The following is a 26,675-nucleotide window of genomic DNA, read 5'->3' as shown; positions in this document are numbered from 1 at the left end:
AGAGAGGTAAGGAGGTAATTTACATATTAGGTTGTGGCTCTGGCTTCAAGACTGAGAATAGTCCATGAAGCATCAGCAGGAAGAGAGAGGTAGGAAGCTGGAGCACAGACCCAGGATGCTGGCTGGACCAGCAGTCTCCTTGGGCACAGTGAGAAGGTCAGATTACAGATCTGTTTACAAGCCAGTGTCACGGCTGCAGCAATGGCTCAGTGGGTAAAGCAGTCGCTATGCAAGCTTGAGGACCTGTGCTCTGACCCACAGCATCCTCACAGATGCCTGCTGGGCGTGGCTACAGGCTTGTGATCCCAGAGCTCAGGAGGAGGGAACAAGAAGTCCCCAGCTGTCTAAGTAGCTAGACTAAACATATTCATACATTCTCATGTCACACACATGCACATACGTATGACTTCACATGCATAAGAACATGCACAGACTCCACACACCTACAGAAAAAAAGATGTTAGGAGGAGTCAAACGCCAGATTTGAGATTTAGGAGAGTCCAGGAGTGAGAAAAGCCCAGGGTGTGGGGCCTGCCAGCGACTTCCTGAAATGAAGAGCTTGTGAACTGGGCAGGCTACAGGGAGGAGAGGAAGGAAGTACAGAGATCTAGAGCACAAATCTGGGAGATCAGGAGCTTTTGCTGAACTGGGGCCTGTTGGCAAACCTGGGGGTCCCCACTTCAGTAGACGAGGGAAGTGAGGCTCAGACATGAGTCCTGTACTCAGGAGGTGGGGCTTCTGCAGGCCTGGAAAAAGCTCTCAAGCCTGACTCCTCCTTCAGCCCAGGCATCTGCAGCGACATTACAACAGGAAATGAGCTGAACATTGCTCAACCTCCACTATCAGGTTTCAGAGGATGAACATCTGCGCAGACGCTCATGCCTGGCGTCCTGGAGGAGCCAGACTCTATCACTTTTAAAGAGCATGATTTCTAGCTGAGGAGCCTCGGCCAGGGACACACACCAGATGGCCAAGAGGAGGAACAAGTGAGTAGTGGGACCAACAGACGCCACCGAAACGTTTGAGGTGTGGGAAAGATAAGTGCTGGCCTAACTGCACTAAGGCATGCTGTGTAAGACATGGGGACCTGTCCTGAGAGCCAGCACCCAGGCTCCAGCCCTGCTTGGAGAGTCTGCAGGCCAGCTCTGGGGTGGGAGGTTGCTGGATTCACCTGTATGCTTCATGTGCCTGCTGCTGTCATAGCCTTTCCTGCACCCCCCTCTCTCCTGTCTGACATGAAGCTGCAGGAAGAAGGGTCATGAATGGGGAGAAGTTAAGCGGGAGGACTGAGGATGAGAAACAAAGAAGACAGACACAACAGCTCTTGCGTAAACTGATGATAGAAGCCAAGCATGTTTATTAGGAAGTACAGCATCATTTATGCTACTTGAGGGATGGTAGGGGACAGCCAAGGTCAGAAGAGAGCTGTCAGACAATGTGCTAAGAGAACATAGGATCCCTTAGACACAGTTGCCTTACGACTGAAAACCACAGTCCATGGAGAAGAGTCAGGTCCCCAGAAGCTACAGCTTCAGTTCCTCCGAGGCACTGGCTCCAGTGTCAGACCAGCTTCACCAGTTTCACTCCTGGACAAGGTCGTATAACTAATGTTCGCTTTGTCCTTTTTTTGGGTCCACCGGGAAAGTCTTGGGTCACTCTAATGCCCCACCTTTGTCCATGTGGCTCTTTGGTTTTCTCGGTGTAATTTGTCCTTCCAGCTTCGTTGACTCTGGATTATTCTCCCTGTGTGGTACCCATGGACAAGAGACTTCTAAATTCCTTCACAGGGGTTAGCCTGAACTCATACGGAGCTCTTGATTCCCCCTCTGTGCTACCTCTTCTCATCCTACCCTCTGTCACAGTAATGGCTGAAGGATTGATATTAGAATGGGACACTAGAAAAGGAAGAATCTGAGAAACACAGAGTATTGAGTGCCCTGCACGTTCCATCCCTGGATCCTCCATCCCTGTCTTCCAATCCTTTCTTGCTCCTGTCCCTGTAATCCTAACACCCCTTTCTCCATCCCCAATCCTTCTCCCTTGATTAGCATCCTCTAATCCTCCCTGCTGTCACGCTCCATGTCCTGCATCCTTCCATCTTCTTACTTCCCCATCCCTACATTTCCCCACCCTCCACTCTCCAAATGCCCACATTTCCCCAACTCCATCACCACGGCTAAGCCTGAGACAAGTCTTGGCTCTTGCAATTTTCCAAAGTCAGAAACCTAGATCTGCTGTCAGCTGCTAGTGTTGGGAACTGTGCCCTCCTCCAGAAACACAGCTGCTTCTGCACCAACAAACCCAAGCTATTTGACAGGGCCCCAAGACTTAATTAAGTACCAGACAAAGATTCAGTGACAGTCATCTTCCTAAAGATGGGCTTCTGGTTCCCTCCCACTCTGGCTCCTCCCCTTTATCTCTCTATTCCTCCTCATCCTCACCCTTCCATTTTTCCCTGTCCTTTAAAGTTTCACACAAGTTCCTCATGGATCAAATCACTGCCATCACTAGGTCCATATTAGGACAATGGCTACCCTGACTAGGAGCTAACTGGGTCCCCTGTCTTCAGTGTCACGTTACTTACTATAGCTCCGTCTATTAACTGTTTTCACAGATTTCTCCAGGAGTGAATGACAGCAATCTACTGCAGCAGATCTGGTTCATGAAGTCACCCTAACCTATTCCCCTTTAAACCCAAGAGATAAAGCTTAGCCCCACCTCCATCATCACCCTCCTGAAGGAAGCAGCCAATGAGAGAATACACCCCCCCCCCCTTCCTTTTACTGGTCCTCAGGGTCAGATAAATTACCTTAATGAGCTAAAATAACAAACCTTAGACAAGTTGAAAAACCTCCAATTCAGCATAACAGAACACTTGCCTGATAGAAAAGTCAAAGCAGTAAAGAGAACATCCACAGGCATCATTCATGAAGCTCTAGAGAACATATCCACCAATAAACCTTCTTCCCAGAGTTCTCTCTTCTGCTCTATAAAGCCCAAACACTGCACCAGGACACACAGTCTTTATCCGCAGGAGAGACCCGAGTTCTTCAGTTGTTCTGATCAGAGCATTATCTGTCGCTGTAGATACTGCTCTACACCTTTCTTTATTTCCAGTTCTCCTCTGTCAGTTCCAGTAAAACACCCTTTCCCAGCACAGAAATGACTGGCAGAGACAAGGATCTACTGCTCTCAAACTCGGAGCAGCGACAGAAGAGAAAACGAAAGCGGGACCAGTGCAAGCTGCACAATCAAGCATCCTCTGAGGGTTCTATGGCCGTGGAAGAAGCCCAGTCCCAGAAGGCGAGAGGCACAGAGGAGGCTCAGCAAAAGGGTCAACAGGTCTTGGACCCCAAGAGAAAGCAGATGGATCTGGAGCCACAGCAGACCAAAGCCCCAGCAGAGAAGGACTTAATGATAAGTAAGTACAACAAGGACCCCAAACCACTACTGTGACTCCTTCATCACCACTGAGCCCACCTGCTGTGTTTCCATGGTTAGGCTAATTTCTTGTCCAAAGGATTCACAGGCCCAAGAGAGCCTGGAACCAGAAGGCATGCAGAAACCCCTAAGTGAACCTTAGAGCCCCACACCCTCTCCTATGGCAGTGCACTCTCAGGTCCCTGGGAAGGGGCACTCTGAAGCTTCAAGAGTGGGAAGAGGCTGGCATTCAGGAAAGAAGTGAGCACAGGGTTCAAGCCAGTTCCCAAAAGGAGTGCTGGGTGACAACTTAAGTTACAAGGAGCTGGGCCCCAGTGTTGGTTCCATCACCCTGGACAAATCACTTGTAAATAAGTTAAAACCTATTTCCTTGGGCTGTGAGAGTAAATTGATAATCCATGTTAAATCGTAAATAGTCAATATTCAATAAATGTTTAGGTATTATAAGTACAAGCCCATGCAATTGCTGCTGCTGTTGTTGTTATTATAGTTTGAAACCCAGTGGGACAGAAGCTTAGAGCCTCACATGAGGGAGCTGAGGCTCACAGAGAAGACTAGAGATTCTGATTGAGGTCTAATATAGAACCAGGACAGATGTGTGAACTTCATGGTCCCAGGGAAAGATCTTTTCTCATCAGGAACTCTGAGAGCATCACTCTTTTTTTTTTTTTTTTTTTTTTTTTTTTGGATTTTTCGAGACAGGGTTTCTCTGTAGCTTTTTGGTTCCTGTCCTGGAACTAGCTCTTGTAGACCAGGCTGGCCTTGAACTCACAGAGATCCGCCTGTCTCTGCCTCCCGAGTGCTGGGATTAAAGGCGTGCGCCACCACCGCCCGGCGAGAGCATCACTCTTCCCATGTGACAGTGGAGAAGGCTATGAGGGTAAGGAGGAAGGACCCCCGGGCTTCTCCCCTGGCTCCTTCCTCTGCCTCTCTGACAACCACACAACTGTTTCTTTCTCAGAGCCCAATCTTCCTCATTTCAGGCTCCAGGAGGACACTTAACATGGAGTTCATTTTTTATTTTATTTTATTTTTTATTGAGCTATATATTTTTCTCCACTTCCCCCCTCCTACCCTCTCCTATGGACACCATGATCCCAATTTACTCATGAGATCTTTTCTTTTTCTTCTTCCTCTCCTTTCTTAGTGTATCCATGTATGTCTGTCTCTGTTTTAGGGTCCTCATTATTGTCTAGATTCTCTGGGATTGTGGATTGTAGGCTAGTTTTTCTTTGCTTTATGTCTAAAAGCCACTTTTGAGTGAATACATATGATATTTGTCTTTCTAGATCTGGGTTACCTCACTCAATATGATGTTTTCTAGATCCATCAATTTGCCCACAAATTTCGAGGTTTCATTGGTTTTTTGTCTTCTGTGTAGTACTCATTGTGTAACTTACAACATTTTCCTTATCCATTCTTTGGTTGAAGGGCATTTAGGTTGTTTTCAGGTTCTGACTATAACAAACAATGCTGCTTTGAACATAGTTGAGCACATGTCCTTGTGGTATGATTGAGCATCCATTGGGTATATATATACCCAAAAGTGGTATTGCTGGGTCTTGAAGTAGATTGTTTCCTAATTTTCTGAGAAATCATCATACTGATATGCAAAGGTACTGTACCAATTTGCACTCCCACCAGAAACACAGGAGTGTTCCCTTTACTCCACATCCTCTCCAGTATGAGTTGTCATCAGTGTTTTTGATCTTGGCCATTCTTACAGGTGTAAGTTGGAATCTCAGAGTAGTTTTCATTTGCATTTCTCTGATGGCTAAGGATGTTAAACATTTCCTTAAGTATCTGTCAGTCATTTTAGATTCCTCTGTTAAGAGTTCTCTGTTTAGGTCTGTACCCCATTTTTATTGGATTATTTGTTCTTTTAATGACCAATTTCTTGAGTTTTTTGTATGTTTGGGAGATCAGATCTCTGTCTGATGTGGGGTTGATGAAGGTCTTTTCTCATCCTGTAAGCTGCTGTTCTGTCTTGTTGACTATGTCCTTTTCTTTTCTTTTTCATAAGTGTCTCAGTTTCAGGAGGTCCCATTTATTAATTGTTTCATTGTCTGTGATGCTCAGGTTATATTTAGTAAGTGGTTTCCTGTGCCAATACATTCAAGTATACTTCCCACTTTCTCTTCTATAAGGTTCCGTGTGACTGGCTTTATTTTGAGGTCTTTGATCCATTTGGACTTGAGTTTTGTGCATGGTGATAGATATGGGTCTATTTTCATTCTTCTACATGTTGATATCCAGTTATGCCAGCACCACTTGTTAAATATGCTTTCTTTTTTCCATTTGATAATTTTTGGTTCTTTGTCATAAATCCAGTGTTTGAAGGAATGCGGATTAATATCTGGGTCTTTTATTCAGTTCCATTGGTCCTCCTGTCTGTTTTTATGCCAGTACCAGGCTGTTTTCAGTACTGTAGCTCTGTAGTAGAGTTTGAAGTCAGGGATTGTGATACCTCTAGAATTTTTTTTATTGTACAGGACTGTTTCGGCTATCCTGGGTTTTTTGCTTTTCTATATGAAGTTGAGTACCATTCTTTCGCGATCTTTGAAGAATTTTGCTGGGATTTTGATGGGCATTGCGTTGAATCTGTAGCCTGTGTCTTTTTATAGGTAAATTGAGTGCATTGAAATTAAGAAATATTAATGATCTATGGTTTTTAATTCCTGTTATTTTTCGGTGGCAGTGTATGTGTGTTTTCCTTCTTTAGGATCTGTTCGTGTGAGGTTAACCTCCTTGTTTGGAGGTTTTCCTTCTAGTACTTTTTTTAGGGCTGGGTTTGTGGATAAGTTTTGTTTAAATCTGGTTTTGTTATGGAATATCAATGGTGATTTAAACTTTGCTGGGTATAGTAGTCTGGACTGCAACCATGGTCTCTTACTGTCTGTAGCACATCTGCCCAGGACCTTCTGGCTTTCATGGTTTCCATTGAGAAGTTGGGTGTAATTCTGATAGGTTTACCTTTATATGGTACTTGACCTTTTTTCCTTTGTAGCTCTTAATATTCTTTCTTTATTCTGTATGTTTTGCATTTTGATTATTATATGAGGTTATGTTTTGTTTTGTTTTTTATCTAGTCTATTTGATGTTCTATAAACTTCTTGTACCTTCATAAGAATATCCTTCTTTAGTTCCAGGACAGGCACCAAAGCTACAGAGAAACCCTGTCTCGAAAAACCAAAAAAAAAAAAAAAAAAAAAAAAAAAGAATATCCTTCTTTAGGTTGAGAAAGTTTTTCTATGCCTTTGAGCTGAAGTTCTTCTCCTTCTATCCCTATTATTCTTGGGTTTGGTTTTTTCACGGTGTCCTAGATTTCCTGGATGTTTTGTGTTAAGAATTTGTTGGATTTGAATCTATTTTTTCTATAGTATCTTCAACACCTGAGATTCTCTCTTCTATCTTTTGTATTCTGTTGGTTATGCTTGCCTCTGTAGTTTCTGTTCATTTATCCAGATTTTCCGAATCCAAAATTCCCTCGGTTTGTGTTTTTTTATTGCCTCTATTCCAGACTTCAAGTTTTGGACTGTTTCATTCCCCTGTTTGATTGTTATTTCTTGGCTTTTTTTTTTTTTGAGGGATTTATTAATTTCTTCTAATTTTTTGTTTGTCTTTTCCTCAATTTCTTTAAGGGAGTTTTTCATTTCCTATTTAAAGGTATCCATCATCTTCATAAAGTTACATTTAAGATCATTTTCTTCTGCTTCTTCCAGGTTAGGATGATCAAGACTTCCTGTTGTATGACTACTGGGTTCTGGTGCTACCATGTTGGTTTTTAAGTTGTTGGATGAATTCTCGCCTTGGTGCTTACCGATCTCTTTTTTCAATTGATGCTGGCAGTGTCTTTGCATTTTGGTCCATTCCTTGCATTGGCTGTCTTGGGAACTGTTCTTGGTTTGCTCTGTACTGTTACTGTCTGTGTCTCAGAGGTTTTGGAGCAGTCTACCTGCAGGAAACTCATCTAGTGGTTGGCTCTTGGTCCTCTCTGTGTAAGTAGCAGGCTGTATTTCAGAGTTCTATTGAGGTTGCCAGGGGATAAGAGGATTTGGGGGTTGGGACGGACTTGTAGCTTGCAGGGTCCTATGGATGGTATGGGGGTATTTTAGAGCAGCCTACATGCAGGAAACTCTCCTGCTGACTGTCTAGAGAAACTGATGCAGGTGGGGGAGGGGCCCGGGGTTTTGCCCCAGTATGGGGTGTCCCACCAGGCGGGTGGTCACTCACCTCTTGGTCCTCTCTGTGTAGTAGCAGGCTGTGTTTCTGTCTCTTCCAGATTTCTATTCCTATTTAATCTTTCTGCCTGCCAGCACCGCCTATTCTTTTGCCTTCCTATGTATTGACCATTCAGCTCTTTCTTACACCAGTCAGGTATTTTAGAGAGGCAAAGTAACCCAGCTTCACAGAATTAAACAAATGCAACATAAAAGAATGCAATACGTCTTTGCATCATCAGACACATATTCCACAGCATAAACAAATGTAACATATATTCAACTAATATTCCACAAAAAAAATATGTGTGTGTAATGGACATATATCCCCCTGAAACTGTAGATCAAACACTATGAAACATAATAAGGCTTCAAAAAAAAGTCAAATTACCTGGTTGCAGACATACTCCTATAATCCCAAAACTTACGAAATTAATGTGGGAGGAGTCTGAGCTCCAGGTTAGCCTAAACTATACAGTAAGATTCTAACTATGTGGAATAGAAACTCAGAGACCTATATGAGGGAATAGAGGGTCAGGGAAGAATAGAGACTGTCACACAGAACTAGAGTAGATCAGCACAGGTGTGTGAACTTCATGTCCCCGTGCAGGACTGTTTCCTGCAGCATTCTCTCCAGGACACTGTGGAGAAGGGTGTGAGGATAAGGAGGTCGGACCCCAGCCTTGCTACCCTGACTCCTACTGCTGCCTCTCTGATGATCACACCATCACTATCCCTTCCCATGGCCCTTTCTTCATCATTTCCCCCAGGCTCAACGATCACGCCCTATGTGGATACCCACCAAGGATCCTCACAACTACTGAGTTCAGAACATAAATGTCGGAGACCAAGTTGGACTTTAGATTCTGAGCATGATATATGTGGATCTGTTGAGTCTGGATTCGGTAGTGACAGTAAGTGGAGCTGGCAGCTGGGGAATGGGACCTCTAGTTCACATAGATGATGGTTCTTCACAGGTGAACCTCCCCCTATATGGGGACCTGGGACCGGCAATGTAAATAGACCAGAGGAGCCATGATAGAGTGCAAAGAGTTACAGGCTAGAAATGCTCCTGAAACCCACAGGGGTCAGCAGTGAGCTTAGCCCAAATGGCACCCAGAGTTCAGCTCAAAATATAAGTTGGTTCTGAAATTCCAGGGGTCATACAGGTCCTGACGTTCCATGAAGATGGACTCCAAGGAGGGAGAAGGCTTCTGCCTCAGCTTCAGCTTGACTTCCCTTATTTCAGCTTAGCAAGGCTACACCATTGCCTCTTCTCAAGCATCAAAGTAGCCACCGCTCTCCAGTGCACAAGGTCTAGAGAAAGAGGTTACCTTGGCCTAGCTCACAACATATAAAGACAGACACAGGGCTGGAATTTAGAATAATGGGACCTGAGGAAAGATTTATTCCTCCTTCCTCCTACTGCTACTCTGTGAAGGTCCTGCCCACACCTAACCCTTGTCTTTCCCTTCCATTCCATTCTTCCCACCTCACTTAAAGTCTTGAGAATGATGAATACAGAATCAAAAGCCATCGCCTGTAGTTGTCACCTTAGCTCATTAATGCATGTTGTAGAAAAGGATATTGCACAGACTGTGTCTCAGTTTCGGTATCTGAGCATTGACTCTGCTCACCCATGGTTTGCTGCTGACTCAGCATCATGTGCAGGTCTCTCATCTTCAGGCTGCACGCAAGAAGGCCGATGCACATGGGCTGAGGAAGACTCCACTGATATTGTATCAGATATTCTACTGTTCATATCTCTCTCCCAAGAAAGGTTGCTCCTAAGCTGCCACCAGTATCCTCCTTTCACGTCTTTTCCACACTACCCCCTTCTTCCAAGTTGCTCCACTAAAACAATTCCACTCCATCACACACTTCCACGCTCATTTTCATTGCTTATCAAAGCTTTGTTTTAAAGACTCTCACCTTCCTCCCTAGGATACCACTTAATAAGTCAGCTGTTATTTGAAATATTTTCCTGGGCCCCCAAGAATCTCTGAACCACTATATCCATCTTGAAGCTGTAGATTGAACACTAAGAAAATCAAAAGGCTTCAAACATATGACGACTGGTCGTAGACATATTCCTATAATCCTAGAAAGTGTGAAATTAATGCAGAAAAATAGGAGCTCAAGGCAAGCCTGAACTACACAGTAAGAGCCTACCTATCCCCGTGGGGTAGAAGCTCAGAGACCCACGGAAGGGAGTTGAGACTCAGAGAAGAATGGAGACTCACACTGAGGACTAGAGTAGATCAGCATAGGTGTGTCAACTTAATGGTCCCAGTGCAGGATCACTTCCTGCAGCACCTGTAAGAGCATCACTCTCTCCAGAACACTGTGGAGATGGGTATGTGGTTAAGCAGGTAGGACCCCGGCCTTGCTGCCCTGACTGCTACTGTTGCCTCTCTGACAATCACACAATCACTATCCCTTCCCATGGCCATCATTTACAGGTGCAATAATGCCATCCTCTGTGGGTTCTTCACGAATGAGCTCAGGGTATGGATATTGGAGTCCAATTAAGAAATCAGACTATAAGAAGCTGTTTGATGATACAGGGAATTCTGAGGAGTCTGGATTCAAAACCCAAGGTAAGCTGAGCTGGCAGCTGGCGTTGGGACTTTTAATGACATGGATGGCGGTTCTTCACATGTGAGCCTCTGTGTTTGGTGTTTTACTCTTGGCTCTTTAAAATGTAGCTGTGTGTCACTGACTGTTTTGAGAGCCTGCCATCTCATCCCAAATAAATCACAGGGAGTTTTATTATTACTTGTAAATGCCTGACCTCAACTTGGGTTCTTCCTAGCCAGTTTCTCCTAAATTATCTCATCTACTTTTTGCCCCTGGGCTTTTATCTTTCTCTATTCTATTATACTTTCTTTACTTCTTACTCTATGACTGGCTGTGTAGCTTGATGGCTGACCCCTGGTGTCCTCTTCTCCTTTAATTCTAGTTCCTTCTTCTTTGCTCTTTTTCTCCTATTTATATCTCTGCCTGCCAGCCCTGCCTGTTCTCTCTCCTGCCTTTCTATTGACCTTTCAGCTCCTTGTTAGACCAATTGGGTGTTATAGACAGACAAAATAATACAGCTTCACAGAGTTCAACAAATGCAACAAAAAAAGGGTTCAGCCCATCTTTGCATCATTAAAACAAATGTTCCATAGCATAACAAATATAACACATCTTAAAATAATATTTCATGACATTCCCCCTTTTGTCATTGATTCTAAGTACGGACGGGGTGTCTCATCTGAGAACATAACATTATCTAACAACAGCTTCATAACAAATGTTCAATCCACATGGCATGCTTTGTGACATATCAAGTGGGAAGGAGAGAAACTGAGTAAGGGACATGATACCTGATACTGTAGGCTCTGTGGGTCTCTGACTGATGGGGAAGCTCAGCCAATCACATATGGCTAGGGTGTGGCCACCTGGAGCCCAGGTAGATAAACGGGGGTAGATAGGTGCGTGCGCTCTCTGCGCGGTGCCCATCGGACCCCTTTGGACTTCGTACCCGTTTGGACTTACCTTCCACTAGGGTAGCGTGAGTTTCCCCGTTTTTCAGTTATTAAATTTTATCTCCACGCTCCTCGCCACCATTACACACTTCGGCTCCCCTCCCGGCCTGTGCACTTGCATCCAGCCCTCAGCTGCGGGCTGCTTCCCGGATTTGCAGCCACCTTTCCAGCTCCCAGTTTTGCTGCAGCAGCTCCAGCCCTGCTTCCTGCCACAGCTGCTTGCGCCGTTGCCGGGCAAACGCCATTCCTTTGCGTTTTTCTGGCTCTGCAGCCATCGGAGCGCGAGATCTGTCTAGTGTGGCTAAGAAATTCACACAGCACACGGTCTGTGAGTTTAACTTCTTGATTTGAGTATATTTTTCTGATTTTATGTAACTATTTGTACTCAAAACTATTATTTCTGCAGTTTTCAGCTTGAAAAAATAAGTGGCCAGCTGAGGTTGGCAAACATTGGCCAAATATAGACAAGTAACTCTCTCTGTTTCTGTCTCTATCTCTGTCCCGTCTCCCTTCTCACCTCCCCTCCCACCCCCCCCCCGACTCTCTGTGTTTCAATGGGGTTTGTTAACCCCTAATCATAAGAGTATTAAAGTTAACCTTGTTAGGATCATTGGAGCAGGTAATTTCCTAAGAAAAAACAAACTTTTTAAAATTTTATTTATTTATTATGTATACAACATTCTGCCTCCGTGTATTCCTGCAGGTCAGAAGAGGGTGCCAGATCTCATTACAGATGGTTGTGAGCCACCACATGGTTGCTGGGAATTAAACTCAGGTCCTCTGGAAGAACAGTCAATGCTCTTAACCACTGAGCCATCTCTCCAACCCAAGAAACCAAACTTAAGAACAAAGTTTTTTCTTTCTCATATTTTAAAATAACTTTTTTCTTATAGCCTCACCCTGCTCCCTCTCAAATTCATTATCTCTTTTATTTAATTATTATTTTCACACACACATATGCAACATGCTAAGTTCGTGTAGTGTTTTGTGTGTGTGTGTGTGTGTGTGTGTGTGTATTTTATAGGACTTCTCCAGAGCGTCTAATATTGGATAACCATCATTAAGGATATCATCCCTGGGAAACTATATATATGTGTGTGTGTGTGTGTGTGTGTGTGTGTGTGTGTGTGTGTGCGCGCGCGTGTGTAGGTAACCCCAGGAACAATGATAAAGTCTGTAGACTCGCTTCCTGGTAAGACCTAGGCTGGCCAACCTAGACAAGAGTTGAGCCCTGAGCTGGTACTAGGGAGTGCTGGGAAGACATAGCGTGACCACTGCCCGGCTTTCTCTAGAAAAGGAGTCTGATGAGGAGTGCAAGGAGGACTACTCACAACTGGCATCCCTGGCTCCCTTCAATCCATATTCTCCTGCCTCTTCAAGAGACAAGTGTGTGGAACCACTGTGGACTGAAGACGACTTCTGGGGCCCTACAGGGTCTGTCGCTATTGAGGTGATTGACAGAGAGAGGAACCTGTACCGGTGAGTGAGCTCTGCCTGGAAAAAGGCTGTCTTTACCAAGCACATTTTCCACAAGGGACCCCCCACAGATTGCACCTGTATATTCTCTATTGTGTCTCCTCCTCCCCTCACCAACCAATGCCAGTACTAGAATAAGAAGTTTGGACTGTTATGAAAATAGGGGTCTTTATCATAAAAATTTTTCTGACGTGCAAAACGGAAGAGCACAAGAATTCCATGTCCAAATGCTCAGTTCTAGCAATCATTTTTCCAAGTTTGTTTCAACTACTCACATTCTCCATTTTCATGCTATCATAGTAGTGTGAGTCCAGGATATCAGGTGACTTCACTCATAAACATTTCACTATTTCTCCCCCATACTTAAGACAGGACCTCGTCTTCCATGACCAGCACATCATCACCACATCAACAGAGCTGATGTGAGTCCTTCATTCCATCTAAACATCTGTGCTCAACTTTGCTTATTATCTTAATTGTTGGTTTTCTGCAGATTATTTTATTCATAATATAAACAGCACTAACCCCCTCATTATATTTCATTTCTCTTCCTCATAGGTATCCTTAAATATATACTTCAGGAACAAAAAGTCTAAAAACTGAAGATGGACCTCAGTGGTAGAGCCTTTGGCGAGTGTGCATGGTCCTAGCTGGAACCCCAAAACTTTGCTCTAGATCACTCAGTACTTACAGATCTATAAGATGGCATTGTCATTGTCCATATATATATAGGTGAGGAAACAGATCTGAGCTAAATGACTTAGCCAGGGATCCACATATAGCTAGAAGTGGAACCAGAACTCAGAACCATCTGGCTCAAGTCTGCTGAGTCCCCAGTCCTGCCCTGGGTCTGCACCTAATGGAAGAGCAGAGCTGGTGTTCATTGGTGTCTGCCTCTCTCTATTCTAGAGTCCAGTTCCCTGTGAATGGTTCCTACCACTGCCCCAGCATAGGACTCCACTTTGTGGTGACAAGGGCAGTGACCATTGAGATTGGATTCTGTAGTTGGAGCCAACACCTGGACAAGACTCCCTTGCAGGACAGTCACATGGTGGCTGGACCTCTGTTTGACATCAAGGCTGAGCGGGGAGCTGTGGCTGCTGTGTACCTCCCTCACTTTGTGGATCTCCAAGGTAACCAAGGGAAGGATAAGGAGTCGGGTGGTGGTGATGGGAGAACCTGCCATGTCCTATAGCAGAGTAGAGGGTGATGGTGATGAGGAAAGGTCTCATGGCTTCCTCAGCAGGGCAGAGCCGGTTATGGAGGTGAACACTGAGATGTTTTGTCATCCCCTCTTGTTGGATGTATCTTGTTTGAAACACATGTCTCCCAGCCTTATGACTATTTCCCTGAGTGGAAAGTGATATCCTCAATAGCAATATTTGCTGGTGATTATTAAATGTTCTTTACATACCATGTCCCTCATGGGCCCAGCAGGGAACTGAGAATAAATTGAGCAATTTGAAGAGATTGCTGCAAAGTAAGACTAAAGAAATTAACAAGGAACATTGTTACCCAGTGTCTACCAACACTGTAATTCATTGAACAACTGCAGACAGGGAGAAAATGGTGCCACCAGATTCTATTTGAGAACTGGAGCAACAGAAGATGTGTTTCCTAAGAAATCAGGGTAGGACTCATAAAATGTTCCAAACTGATTCCTTCAGAGGTTTTTTTCTTTTTATTTATTCTTCTCTCATACAGTACATACATACTGCACCCACCCCTCTCTCTGCTGTCACAGTTCTCCTCTTCACCTCTCCTCCCCTCCAGATCCACTGCTCCTCTGTTTCCCTTCAGAAAAGAGCAGGCTTCCCAAGTTATATCAAAGATACACAGCATAACAAGTTGCAATAAGACTAAGCACAAACCCTCATATCAAGGGTAGACAAAGCAACCCTGCAGGAGGAAAATGGTCTTGAGAAAAGGAAAGAGTCAGAGATACTCCCACTGTTAGGAGTCCCACAAGAACAACAAGCTAAACAAGCATAGCATGTAACCAAAAAGAAGATGTTTTAATAAATACCAAGTTCTCAGTGAAAGATCTCATAAAGAAAGTATTACTATATGCCTGTAATCCTAGCACTTCTGGGACTGAGGCAAGAGAATTTAGAATTCAAATGCAGCCTAAACTACACATCCAGATTCTGGTGCAGAATTGTCTGTATTCTGTCAATCATGTTTCAAATAAACGCTGATTGGTCAGGCAGGAAGTAGAGTTGGGGCGATGAGAGCAGGAGTATTCTGGGAAGAAGGAAGCTCTTTCCACATTCCAGCCCAGACACCGAGAAGCAAGATGTAACATGACCTACTGAAAGGTACCAAGAGCCATGTGGCTAACATAGATAAGAATAATGGGTTAATATAATCTACAAGAGCTAATAAGAAGACTGAGCTAATGGGCCAATCAGTTTTATAACTTATGGAGATCTCTGTGTGATTTTCTTTGGGACCTTGCCAGCTGTGCGGTACAGGGCAAGACAGAAACCCCAAGCAACAAGCCGGCCCTCATGTTACAAGATTCTGCCTATAAAAGGAAAAAAACACGAAAGCAAGGGAATCAGGTCTTGTACAAGTGACAAGTGAGGCCGATTTCCTCACCTTGATTCATAGAGCACAACACTGAGCCTACCACAGGGACCAGGAGAATCCAGCTCACTCTAGATGGAGATGGTGTTTGTTCATGGTGTTGAATATGAGAAGTAGGTCCAAGAGGATGACCTGACAGTTGAAGAAGTCATAAAAACTGAAGAAGAAATGCAGACAGTTCCAGCTGATATGAGAACCATGAATAGAAAACAAGCGAAGCATCCCTCAGATTAAAAATATTTGCAATTAGTGGCACCATCCTGCCCTATGAAATTCACTTTGTATATAAATATCCTCTTCCATTTTTTTTAATTTTATTCTTTTTTATACAGACCAGAAGCAGAATGCTATCATCTTAATAGTCCACTCACCCATGCTTTGATGACATAGACAAAGGATTATATAGTGGAATGACCTAAGTTTAGATTATCTGCAACTCAGGAAGTTTTGTAAATGTTGTAAGTGAACTGTTTTTGTCATTTTTGTATGTTTTTATGGACAATAATAAAGCCACTAAAATTCCCATTAAAAAAAATATTTGCAATTAATGCCAAGCCCCAAAGAAGAAAACAGATGAAGATGAAGAAAGCAAGCAGGACTCAGTTGAAAATAACTCACAAAACAAAGAAAGGCAATAGTTACATTCATAAACTCATGAGGTCTTACACTCCAGACCTTGACACAGGAGCACTGATACCAGATAGTGACCTCCCAGTGTGTCTAAGGAGGCCAGTCCAGCAGGTCCACACAGAGTTCCTAGTCTCCCCAACAACACTTCCCAGTCACCACTCAAGCCTCTTCCCTGAAGGTCACCGCCCTTCCTGTTTCTTACTTCCATTCAGAACAGAATAATACACCTTTGGAAAATTAAATATAGGTGAATCTGTTAAAGTTTATAAAAGAACAATATGTAGTGGAAGGACAGTCACAGGGACGGGTGGTGACACATACCTGTGATCCCAGAGTCTGAAGACTAGGCAAGAGCAAGATGACTTCTAGTAGGAGATATATAGTGAATCTCTATATCCAAAATCCCAAAACTTACCAAGTCATCTTAGATGCCTCAGGACATTTCTTGTTTTAACAATGAAAGCACAGCCCCCTACATTCCCCTCAAGTCCTAGGAAGGTCATGACCAGTTTCCCTAGCAAGAAGGGAAGTTGGAGAGGTACATCTTTTGAAATTCTGTGAAAATCAACACAGCACAAAACATGGATAAGTGCCAGGATCTGGTGCTTGAGCTGAAGCTGACTTGGGGAGAGCCATGGTTTAAGGCCCAGAACTATCACACAGAGGGCACTTTAATGCTGTGTGGTTCCATGTAAAATTATTGACTAGCATGTCATTGATGGAAATCCTAAGCTGTAGCACTTATGGGAGCAATTTCATTGTCTCATTTTCTCATAGCTGTTGATTCCAAAGCAATCACCTAACAGAAATATGATGCAGGAAGTTCGTCTGCATATGTGTTGCTTCTATTGGTTAATGAGTAAAGAAGCTGCTTGGGTCTATGAGAGGGCAGAATAAAGCTAGGTGGGAAAACTAAACTGAATGCTGGGAGAAAAGAGGCAGAGTCAAGGAGATGCCATGTAGCCACCAAAGGAGAAAGACGCAAGCTGTCAGACAGAACCTTACTGGTAGGCCACAAGCCTCATGGTAAAATAAAAAATAATAAAAAAGGGTTAATTTAAGATGTAAGAGCTAGCCAATAAGAAGCTAGAGCTAGTAGGCCAAGCAGTTTCTGTGTGGTTATTTTGGGTGTGGGCAGGCAGGAAATGAACAAGCATCTATGGAAATAGAAATGCTCTTGGATAAACGGCACACACTGCAGCACTATTTGTCATGGTGCAAGTTGGAAGCAAACTCATTGCCGAAGGGATGTGAAAACGGTAGCTGCAGAGTGGTCCCTCCATTAACAGGGATCACATCAAGTCGGCTAGTGAGAGTCATCATCATGGTCCTACCACTGTCAACTTGACACCCAAGCACGTCACTTTAATTCGTAACTTTCCCCTTCATGTTCCAAAGTTTTAGTTTTGTCTCCTAAGTCAAAATATAATCCAGCTTCAAAGGTCTCCATGGTCCTTAATAATTCCAACAGTCTAAAGTCCAAAAAAGGTCTTCCTCTTGACAGCGACTCAAGGTAGACTTAACTCTGAGCCCCTGTAAGATAGAAGACAAATTATAACATACATTTGTACAAAATAGACATTGCCGTGTCAAAATAGAAGAGTCAGGGCACACCGAGGACTGATCAGAAGACCACAGCAAGACAAAACTCCATCAGCAGAAACACCATATCCTATGGCTCTCTGTCCAGTTATGGAGATCATGATATCATCCACTGTACTCCAAAGGACATAGATAACTCCCAGTTCTACTACTTGAAGCACACATATCCTCTCCTAGGGCCATTTCTCTACTCCTTCCCTAAACCATAATTTAGCCAAAAAAAAAGTGATTCTGGCATCTTCATTCCACCTTAGGTTCAACTTTCAAAGGTCCATAGGATGAGCTCTCATGATCCTGACAGGGTCTTTGATTCAGTCACATTTCCTGGCCTCAGCTGCTATCTGAAACTGTAGCATGCTACAGTGGCCCATCAATCTAGTATTTTTCATGGATAAAAACAATAGGAATGGCTCTGCCAAGGTCTGTTGACAGCTTGAGATGTTCCCACCCTGGACCATAGCTGAATGGTGTGCTGACCATGGGGAACAACTCCTTGGGATTTGCATTTGTGGAACAGGGGACACCATCACTTAAGGCTTTCTGCCTTTAAATGAATTTGGATCTTCGAATGATGAATCTACAAAGAGTAAGACTTTTCCTATTGTCACTGTGCGTTCCCTGCAGTGATGCTGATCTCTAAAAAATATAGGAGATTTTCTAGAATTATTCTGGATATTCTTCTGTCTTGAGACTTCTTCTGCCATATTATTCCCTTATGTTAAAATTCATCTTCCCTCATATTCAGGACATTAGCCCAATAAATTTCATGAATGGATCCCTTTACTGTTCCCAATAGAAACCTTGCTACTCTCTGCAATAGTGGACTAGCCTCCACTGTCTCTCTCAGCATTCTTGTCTTCCTGCAGCCCCATAAGCTCTGCCCTCAGCATGGAAGGGCTTTCCTAGTACTAGGAACAAAACTCTTCCACATTCCAGCCACAAAACATTTCCAAAGGTTTAAGAACCACGTGATTCTGTTTATACAGCAAAACCCTGAGTCCTGATACCAATTTTCTGTCCTGGTTACTTTACTTGTAGCTCAACAAAATACTTGACCAAAGGAACTTTTAAATATATATATTTTTTCCTCATAGTCCAAAGGAACAGTTCATCATGGCATGGAATTGTGAGAACATGGAGCATGTGACACCTGGTAACCTCTGTCAATAGAACGAGAAAGAACAGTGAAAGTTTATGCTCTTGTGACCTTCTCCATTTTACAGTCCTGAGTCCTAGTTTGTAGAATGATACTACACACACAGTGGATAGGTCTTCCCTACTCAATCAGTCCAATCAAGATAATATCTATCATGCCCTGAAGCATACATTCAAGATAATTCTAGATTTTAAGTCCACATTTGGCATTAACCATTAAAGGGATCCATCCAGCCTGTCTTTAGTGGACAAAGGTACCTTTAGGTCTCTTTCATAGCAGAAAAACTCTATCCTGCAGATAAAAATTTATGGGAAACTGCCAATCCCAAGACCCTGAAGCTGGTGATGGCAGCACCTCAAAGACCTGCTGACTGTCAGGTTTCTGACAGTTGCCTCTGAGGCTGTGTTCTTTGCAGCATCTGTGGATGAGACCATCAAGAACCTCCACTCCACTCGGAATGCTCACAGCAGCTAGCCAAAGCCAAAAGTAAGCTGCCTCCAATGAGGGGCAGTCTCAAGAGTCACCTCTGACAGCAGCTCACCTTTACCTCCCAGCCATAATGAACTGATAATGAGGAAACAGTTGATATAGTTCTGCTGTATTATAACTGAAAGTTAATTAATAAAATTTACATTTTGACTGTAAATTTTTTCTTATAAACATCAAACTAAATACAAACTAAATAGAAATCATAACCAAAGCAACTTATAGAAGAAAAAATTTATTGGTGCTTATAGCTTCAGAGGGTGAGACCATGACCATCATGCCAGGGAGCATGGCAGGAAGTAGGCAGGCTTGGTACTGAAGCAGTGGCTGAGAGCTTACATCCTTATTGTCAGTGAGGAGAGAGAAAGGAAAATGGAAAGAGTACAAGCTTTTGAAACTTCTAAGCCCACCCCAGTGACAAACCTCCTCCAGCAAGGCCACACCTCCTACTCCTTCCCAAACAGTTCTACCGACTATGGTGGCCATTTTCGTTCAAACTACCACAGTCATTCTAAATCCTCTGATGCTAATTTTCCAGACAAATATGGCTCAATGGAAACACTAAATCTCCCTCTTTGAATTTGTTCTTTCACAGAGGGTCAGGTGGACGTCTCCTGGTTCGGTGTGGCCCACTTTCAAGAATATGGGATGGTCGTAGAAACTCCAGCCAGGGTGGAGCAGGGCTACACAATCTTGGAAAACCCAAGCTTCTCCCCAGTGGGAGTTCTACTGAGGATCTACCTTACCATCAGGAGCCTCGTCCCCATCACTCCCATCACATTGATCTACTATCACATCAATGTCGAGGAAGTCACCCTTCATCTCTACCTGGTCCCCAATGACTGCACCGTTCGGAAGGTGACACTGATGACCACAAAAGAGGGGCCAGGGTGGGATGGCAAAAACCTTGAGATGCAACAATTGAGCCCCTTAGATAGATTCTCCACTTGGAGTGGGAATATACTTCTATAAAGAGAACACTGGTGTTGATGAGTCTACCCTCTTCTGGGCCCCTCACACAAGAGTCTCCCCCACCTGCCTTTAATGTTCCTTTATCTCTGCAAGGCCTTCTATGACCTCTTTCCACCCACCAGAAGGAAGGGAATGCTCCACACCCAAGGAACTCCCTTCTCTGGCAGGGACCCTGCTCCCACAATGAGCATGACAGATGCCAATAACTGAATAGACTGTGTAACAGAACACAAGGCAGAAGGGTACCCAGGAGGTGTTACCACCTCACTCCACACAAATTTACTGATCCTCCATCTCACCTTATTCAGACCAGATAGATGTATAGCCCAGAAAGCTAGCTAAATCACTGTCTGCAATGTTCCCTAGGCCATTGATGATGAAGAAATGAAGTTTCAGTTTGTTCGAATAAACAAACCACCCCCACTAGGTTATCTTTTCATCGGGTCCCGCTACACAGTGTCTGCTTCCAAGAAGCTGGAAATCATCCCTGAGGTGAGCATCCAGGAGTTTGCTACTCTTCAGGATCAGATGCCAGACTTGGGAACCCTGTGGGGCAGGTTACCGGGCTTTGCAACAAATTGAGATTGAAGAGAAAATAATTGGGGCTTGGGATGTGGAAAAATGCATCTACATTAGGTAGAAGGCAATTTAAGGGACCACACAGAAATACAGAAGGCCAGGAAAATCGAGGAATTAGACTCAATATGGTATGGAGAAGGCACCAGCCTAACATGGACAACAAGTCCTTGTTTGAGATGTGTGAGCAGGACTTTCAAGATGAGCTCTCACTCATCATGGTTATCATGGTTTGAATCTGAAAGGTCTCCTACAGGTGTAAATGTTAAACACTTGACCCCCAGTTACTGCTAATATTTGGGGGGTCATGAAACAAATATGTGAGGCCTGACCATCAGAGGCAAGCCACTAGTGGCTGTCCTTGAGGGTTAGAGCCATGCCCTGCTCCCCTCCTTAGACTTGGATTGCAGATCCTCTGGGATATAACAAGCAATGCCACAAGCTCCTGCAACCAAGAATGGAGCCCCAACTTCCATGCATTCCCCACTATAAAACTAAACAACATCAGCCCTTCCTTAAGTTGCTTCCTGTCATGTTTTTGTCAGAATGAGAATAGAATCAGCAGGATGGGCTCCCAGTTGGGTCCTCAACCTTCTGAGTAAAGACGTGTATGCAAAAGCTATGGGTTACCTCGGTGTGAAAGATAGCCAGTGTCTAATGTGGTGAGCAAGGTTATGAAAGTATGGGGGTGGGGACAGCCCTCCTTTAAAGGATTAGTAGTTGGTCCTCACATTGTAATTCTTTCTCTCTTCAGGAGTTAGAGCTGTGCTACCGGAGCCCCGGGGAATCCCAGCTCTTCTCTGAGATCTATGTTGACCACATGGGTTCAGGGATTAAACTGCAAATCATAGACAAGAAGAGTAAGAAACTTATATGGGAAGCCTTGCTGAAACCAGGTAAAATGCATTTAGGTCCAGATACCCAAAAGGCAGAAGAAAGGCAACTAATTCTAGGTGTCATGAAATGACCAGATTAGTTATGTGGCTTTTGCTAGATCCAAAACAGAGGGTCCGACCACAGTTTAATCTATGATGCTGTGTTAGTCAGCGATTCCCAGTTTTGACAAAATGTGTGAGAAAAACAACTTAAAAATAGAAAATTTTGCTTTGATTCATGGTCTTAGAACCAAGTTTCAGTCCATGATCAGCTGCATCCATCTCTTTGCACCTAATGTGAAACAGGATATCATGGATAGGGAGCTTGTGAGAGAAGAGGCTGTTTATCTGGTACCTCTGAAGCAGAGAGGTGGGAGAGAGCAGGAGTTAAGATTAAGAACCAATGAAGAGAAAAGGAGGAAAAGGGGAAGAAGAGGAGAAGAGAGAAGAGGGGAGAGGAGGGGAGGAAAAGGGAAGGGAGGAGAGGCGAGAAGGAGGACAAGAAAGAATAAAGTCCATGCAAATATTCTCTTCCAGGTCTTGCCTCCAGTGGCCCACTTCTTCCAATGTACACTCTTAAATAGTTTACGTTCTCAGTGCTCACACAATTATGAATGCATTAGTGTATGTGTCATTCATAAATTCACAGCCATCAGGACCATCACCTTTTAATATGACTGCAGGACTGGTCCTTCAACACATGAGCATTATCATGTCCAAATCACCACATACTGTAAGTCTCATTTTCTCAGTCTTGTATCCCAATTTCCTCCCCAACTGCCCATGACGTGACAGATTTGGAGACACACAAACCATCTGGCTCCAGTTCACACAATATCTCAGCTTTAAAATGACGGGACTTTGCTAACATGAGATACTCAATATCAAATCCATACATTTTTATAATAAATTTGTTGACAATTTTATACATGCATACAGTGCATTCTAGCAACTCCACCCTAAACACACCTTCTTATCTCCCTTCTACTCCTGCCAGCCCCTCTTCTTCAATACAAATCTCTTTTCCACGTTCATAAAGTTTTGCTTTGCGTCTCACAGAGTTTAACTGGGACCAACTGTGTGCCCATGGGTTTTGCACTATCCAGTAAAACCCAATGAGCTCACCAGCAGGCATAACAGATAGAATGTATACCTCCCTTGTCTCCATAATCTATTATTGGCCAATAGTTTAACAGTAAGTGGTACTGTCCCTGTGAGCTTCTTCCCCATGTCCAGCTGAGTGATGGGCAGGCCCTACTTGTGTGGTCTAGAGACAATAGGTGCAGGTGCTATGAGTCCATCATGGTCATGTCATGCTTAGAAGAGAGCACTTCTGAGTCCTTCTCCATATCTTCTGTCCCTACATTCTTTCCAATTTCTCTTCTACAATGTTCCTAGAGCCTTCAGGGTGTGGTACAAATATCTACTTATATGGATGAGTGCTCAACCATTCCCTGTTCTCAGTATCCTACAGAGCTTTAGGTATCTACATTCACCTCCACTCACAGCAGTGAGAGGCTTTTCTGAGAAACGCTGAAAGCAGCTTTTGTCTGTGGTACAAACACAGATATTTAGAAGGGCTTTCATGCTATGTGTAGTATGAGGCCACTTGTTTGTTTCCCAGCCGCCCAGCAGCTCAGACCCGAAATAACCACACAAAAACTGTATTAATTAAAACACTGCTTGGCCTATTAGCTCTAGCTTCTTTTTTCCCCAGCTCTTACATATTAATTTAACCCATCTCCTTTAAACTGTGTTTCCCATGAGGCTGTGGCTTACTGGGTAAAATTCCAGCCTCTGTCTCCAGTGGGGCTACATGGCTTCTCTTGAATCTGCCTTCTTTCTCCCAGCATTTAGTTTAGTTTTCCCTGCCTAGCTCTGCTCTACCCTATCACAGACCCAAAACAGCTTCTTTATTAACCAGTGGTATTCACAGCATACAGAGGGGAATCCCACATCAGGTATGTCCATTTAACTAAGCAGCAATAGTAGCTTCTCTCAAGGGACTAAGATTTAGAAAGACCTAGCTTTGTTTGTCCTACCACCTTTCTATTGTAGGGATGGATTCTATCTTGTGATTGGGCCTGAAATGTCATGAGGTAGCTAATGGTTGCTCTCATCACACTTGTGCCACTACTGCAGCAAAAGGACCATCTAGCCTGGCAGGACGGTTGCTGATCCCTTTTCCTTCTCAGAAGCCTGCACAACACCATCTATCACTATAAAAGTTTTGCATCAAAAGAAAGCTTTCAACTCAGTTCCAGCTTGAATTCTCTATACCACATACCCAAGATGTGTGGTATCTTCAGCAACAATGTCTTCTTTGCTAGTTCTGATGGGGAACAGAGAAAAATGAGTATACCTATATTGTCTTGGGGACCTGCAGGGTCTCCCTGACCAAAAGCTCCTATGAAGATATCCCACAACTGGAACTGGGTTTTTGTTTTGAAACACATTACTTCTCAGACTTCCAATTTCAAGCCTTATAGGGTGTCTTCCATTCTAACTCCTTTATGATTTTTATATTGGGTTACCCATTAATAAGTTTCATTGTGACTTTTAAATACTGTCTTCATCTTCTGGGATCCATCCCACTGACCTACTCATCACCTCCACTCCAACCCCTCTTGCTGTTTGAACATCTCTGTCCCCAGTCTTCCCTCTCTACCCTCGTTTTACCAATACACTACTGTATTCCTTTCCTCCCCGAGGCCCTGCATATTTCTAGTTTTCTGGTTTCCAGGGGTTCACCAAGTTAAACCCACAGAACTAAAGACTCCAGGGTAGAAACTGCATGTGAGAGATGTGGTGGTTTTCTTTCTGGGCCTGGCTTACCTTTCTCAATATTTTTCCTGTTGTGTACACTTGTCTATCATAATCAAGTAGATTGGTGCTGCCAGGAGCAGATGTGTCTCATTATCATGAAAAGCCCTAAGTTATTAAAACATTTTAAATGCCATATTCTGTAGTCTTTGAAAGATATGAAGAATGCCTATCTAATTCAAATATATCTCTATATATCTAGAAAATCTAACTAACATGACTATAAGCTTACTATTATTGATGATTATCCGTTAACAACCTATATTTTCTAATTATACATTACATTTTTAAATGAACTACACAATCAGAATGCCTTAACCAAGATCAGAAATACATATACATATAACAAAATTGACCTTAAACTTGTATCAATAAATCAAGATTTATACCAATGCAAATTATTTATATCTATATCAAGTAGCTTTCTACCAAGTATCAAATGTCAAATTATTTAAGCCAACAAGGGACTTAGTTCTGTATAAGAATTCAGTCTAGGATAAAGCTGAGTCTGTGATCTTGTGGGAGAAATGTCTATTTCTCATCCACATGTTTTTTCTTTCAAGGTTGTTAGGGCTTGTGACTAGATTCCCTGTGTGAGTAAGGAAATATTCACCTTCCAAATTATATCAGAACTTCTGTAGCTCATTCTCAAAATCTCAGGCATGGTTGAGAGTTGCACAGAGAGCACTGAGTGTTGGTGACAGACATCCTTACAGATGCTTCATCTCTCCTTTCTTCCAGGGGATCTCAAACCTGCACAGCTCATGATGCCTGCAGTTCAAAAAGGTAAGAAACAACTATATGAGGCCAGAGAAACCAGTAGCATTCTGCTGAGAGATCACCTGACCCTTGAGACAATGACAATGAGAAAAGAAGGAACCTCACTAACTCACCAGGACAGGTAGAAGAGGTGCATGCTCAGGACAGAGTTCCTCTCATGTCCCTTGCTGCTTCCCATGTTGACAGCAACTCCACCTACTCCCAATATGAATATCCCACCATGAAGCCCTCCCCCAGTCAGGAAAATTGTCAGACTAGTAACTGACCTCAGGAAGGTACAGATATTTTTCAAATGACCTTCCATAGGAAGAAGGGAGCCAGGGGTGCAGATGAGATGCATGAAAATATCAAGAAGTAGGCAGCCAGTGAGAGAGACTGTGGAGGATCCTTTCTATGCTCAGTGTCAGTCTCATCTTCACCCCTAGATATTCCTGCCTCACTACACTTCGTGGACCAGCCTAGGGAGCAGCTGGTGGCCCGAGTGACATCAGTGGACCCTCTCTTGGACAAGCTGCTGCAGTGTCTGGTGCTGAGGGAAGAGGAGTATGAAGCAGTACGGGCTGAAGCCACCACCCAAGACAAGATGCGGAAGCTCTTCAGCTTCAGGCGCTCCTGGACCAGGGCCTGCAAAGACCAAGTCTACGGAGCTCTGAAGGAGACCCATCCTTACCTGATAATGGACCTCCTTGAGAAGTCGAGCAGTGTCTTGGTGGGATCCTGACATCTTAGTGGCTGAGGTGTGGGCATTCAAGTGATTCCTGGCTCTGCTCTGCCCTAAGTTCCCAAATCTATAACCCAGTGAGCACCTGAGTTACTTTTCTGGTGGCATTTTTTCCAAGAGACCTCTTGGGGACCCAGATATTCCCTCTTGGCCTTTCCCAGACATATGTTCATGTGGGATGGACATCTCAGTAAACATCCAGTAGAACCACCAAGTCATTCAGGCCTTGTCCAAGCCAGGTTTGTGCCCACCTGATCTTCCATGATTCAAACAGGACTGAGGAACATGGGAATGGAGACAAAAGATGGTACTTTTCCATGAAAAGGAAAGGAAGAGGGCTTCTTAAACATTTCCTATTCCTTTTACCCAAATAATTTTTATGTAATTCTGGGTATGAAGATATATAAATACATAAATCAAACATTTTTACTAAAAATTAATCTTAAATAAATTTATTTTTAAACAATTCTTTGTTGTAATATAATTTTACCATTTGTTAAAGATGAAAGCAAATTTTCAATCTAATTTAATGGATGTATTTGTTTATTTTTGCATAAGGAATTAAATTTCTATTGAATAGTTGATGCTACAGACACAGGGAAACTTCAGTGTCTCACAGAGTTGGTGGATATTTTGCATTCCTGGTACTTAGTGCAGATGTGCAGTGCACTTTCTAGAAGCTGGTAGAAAGTCTTTCCTAATCCCAGGACAGAATTCACTTAGCATCTCTTTATGTAACTCATCAACAACTCAAAATAAAAATTTTAAAACCAAATGTTCTCATATAATACAATG

General features: G+C 43.4%; 1 protein-coding gene across 1 annotated transcript; it reads left to right on the top strand.

Annotated features, from left to right (window-relative positions):
• The first annotated feature begins 868 nt into the window (after positions 1-868).
• LOC130878715 (NACHT, LRR and PYD domains-containing protein 1a-like) lies at positions 869-26,283 on the top strand. Its single transcript, XM_057776802.1, has 11 exons — positions 869-986; positions 2,615-3,421; positions 8,432-8,575; positions 10,124-10,261; positions 12,487-12,673; positions 13,580-13,803; positions 19,729-19,991; positions 20,472-20,597; positions 21,436-21,577; positions 25,121-25,165; positions 25,585-26,283. Exons 2-11 carry the CDS (start codon positions 3,163-3,165, stop codon positions 25,878-25,880), a joined length of 1,824 nt encoding a protein of 607 aa, XP_057632785.1. The 5' UTR covers positions 869-986; positions 2,615-3,162; the 3' UTR covers positions 25,881-26,283.
• Positions 26,284-26,675: the final 392 nt, after the last annotated feature.

Source organism: Chionomys nivalis, chromosome 7 (assembly GCF_950005125.1).
Source record: "Chionomys nivalis chromosome 7, mChiNiv1.1, whole genome shotgun sequence".
NCBI classification, from domain to species: Eukaryota; Metazoa; Chordata; class Mammalia; order Rodentia; family Cricetidae; genus Chionomys; species Chionomys nivalis.
This window is presented reverse-complemented; position numbering and strand designations above follow the sequence as displayed.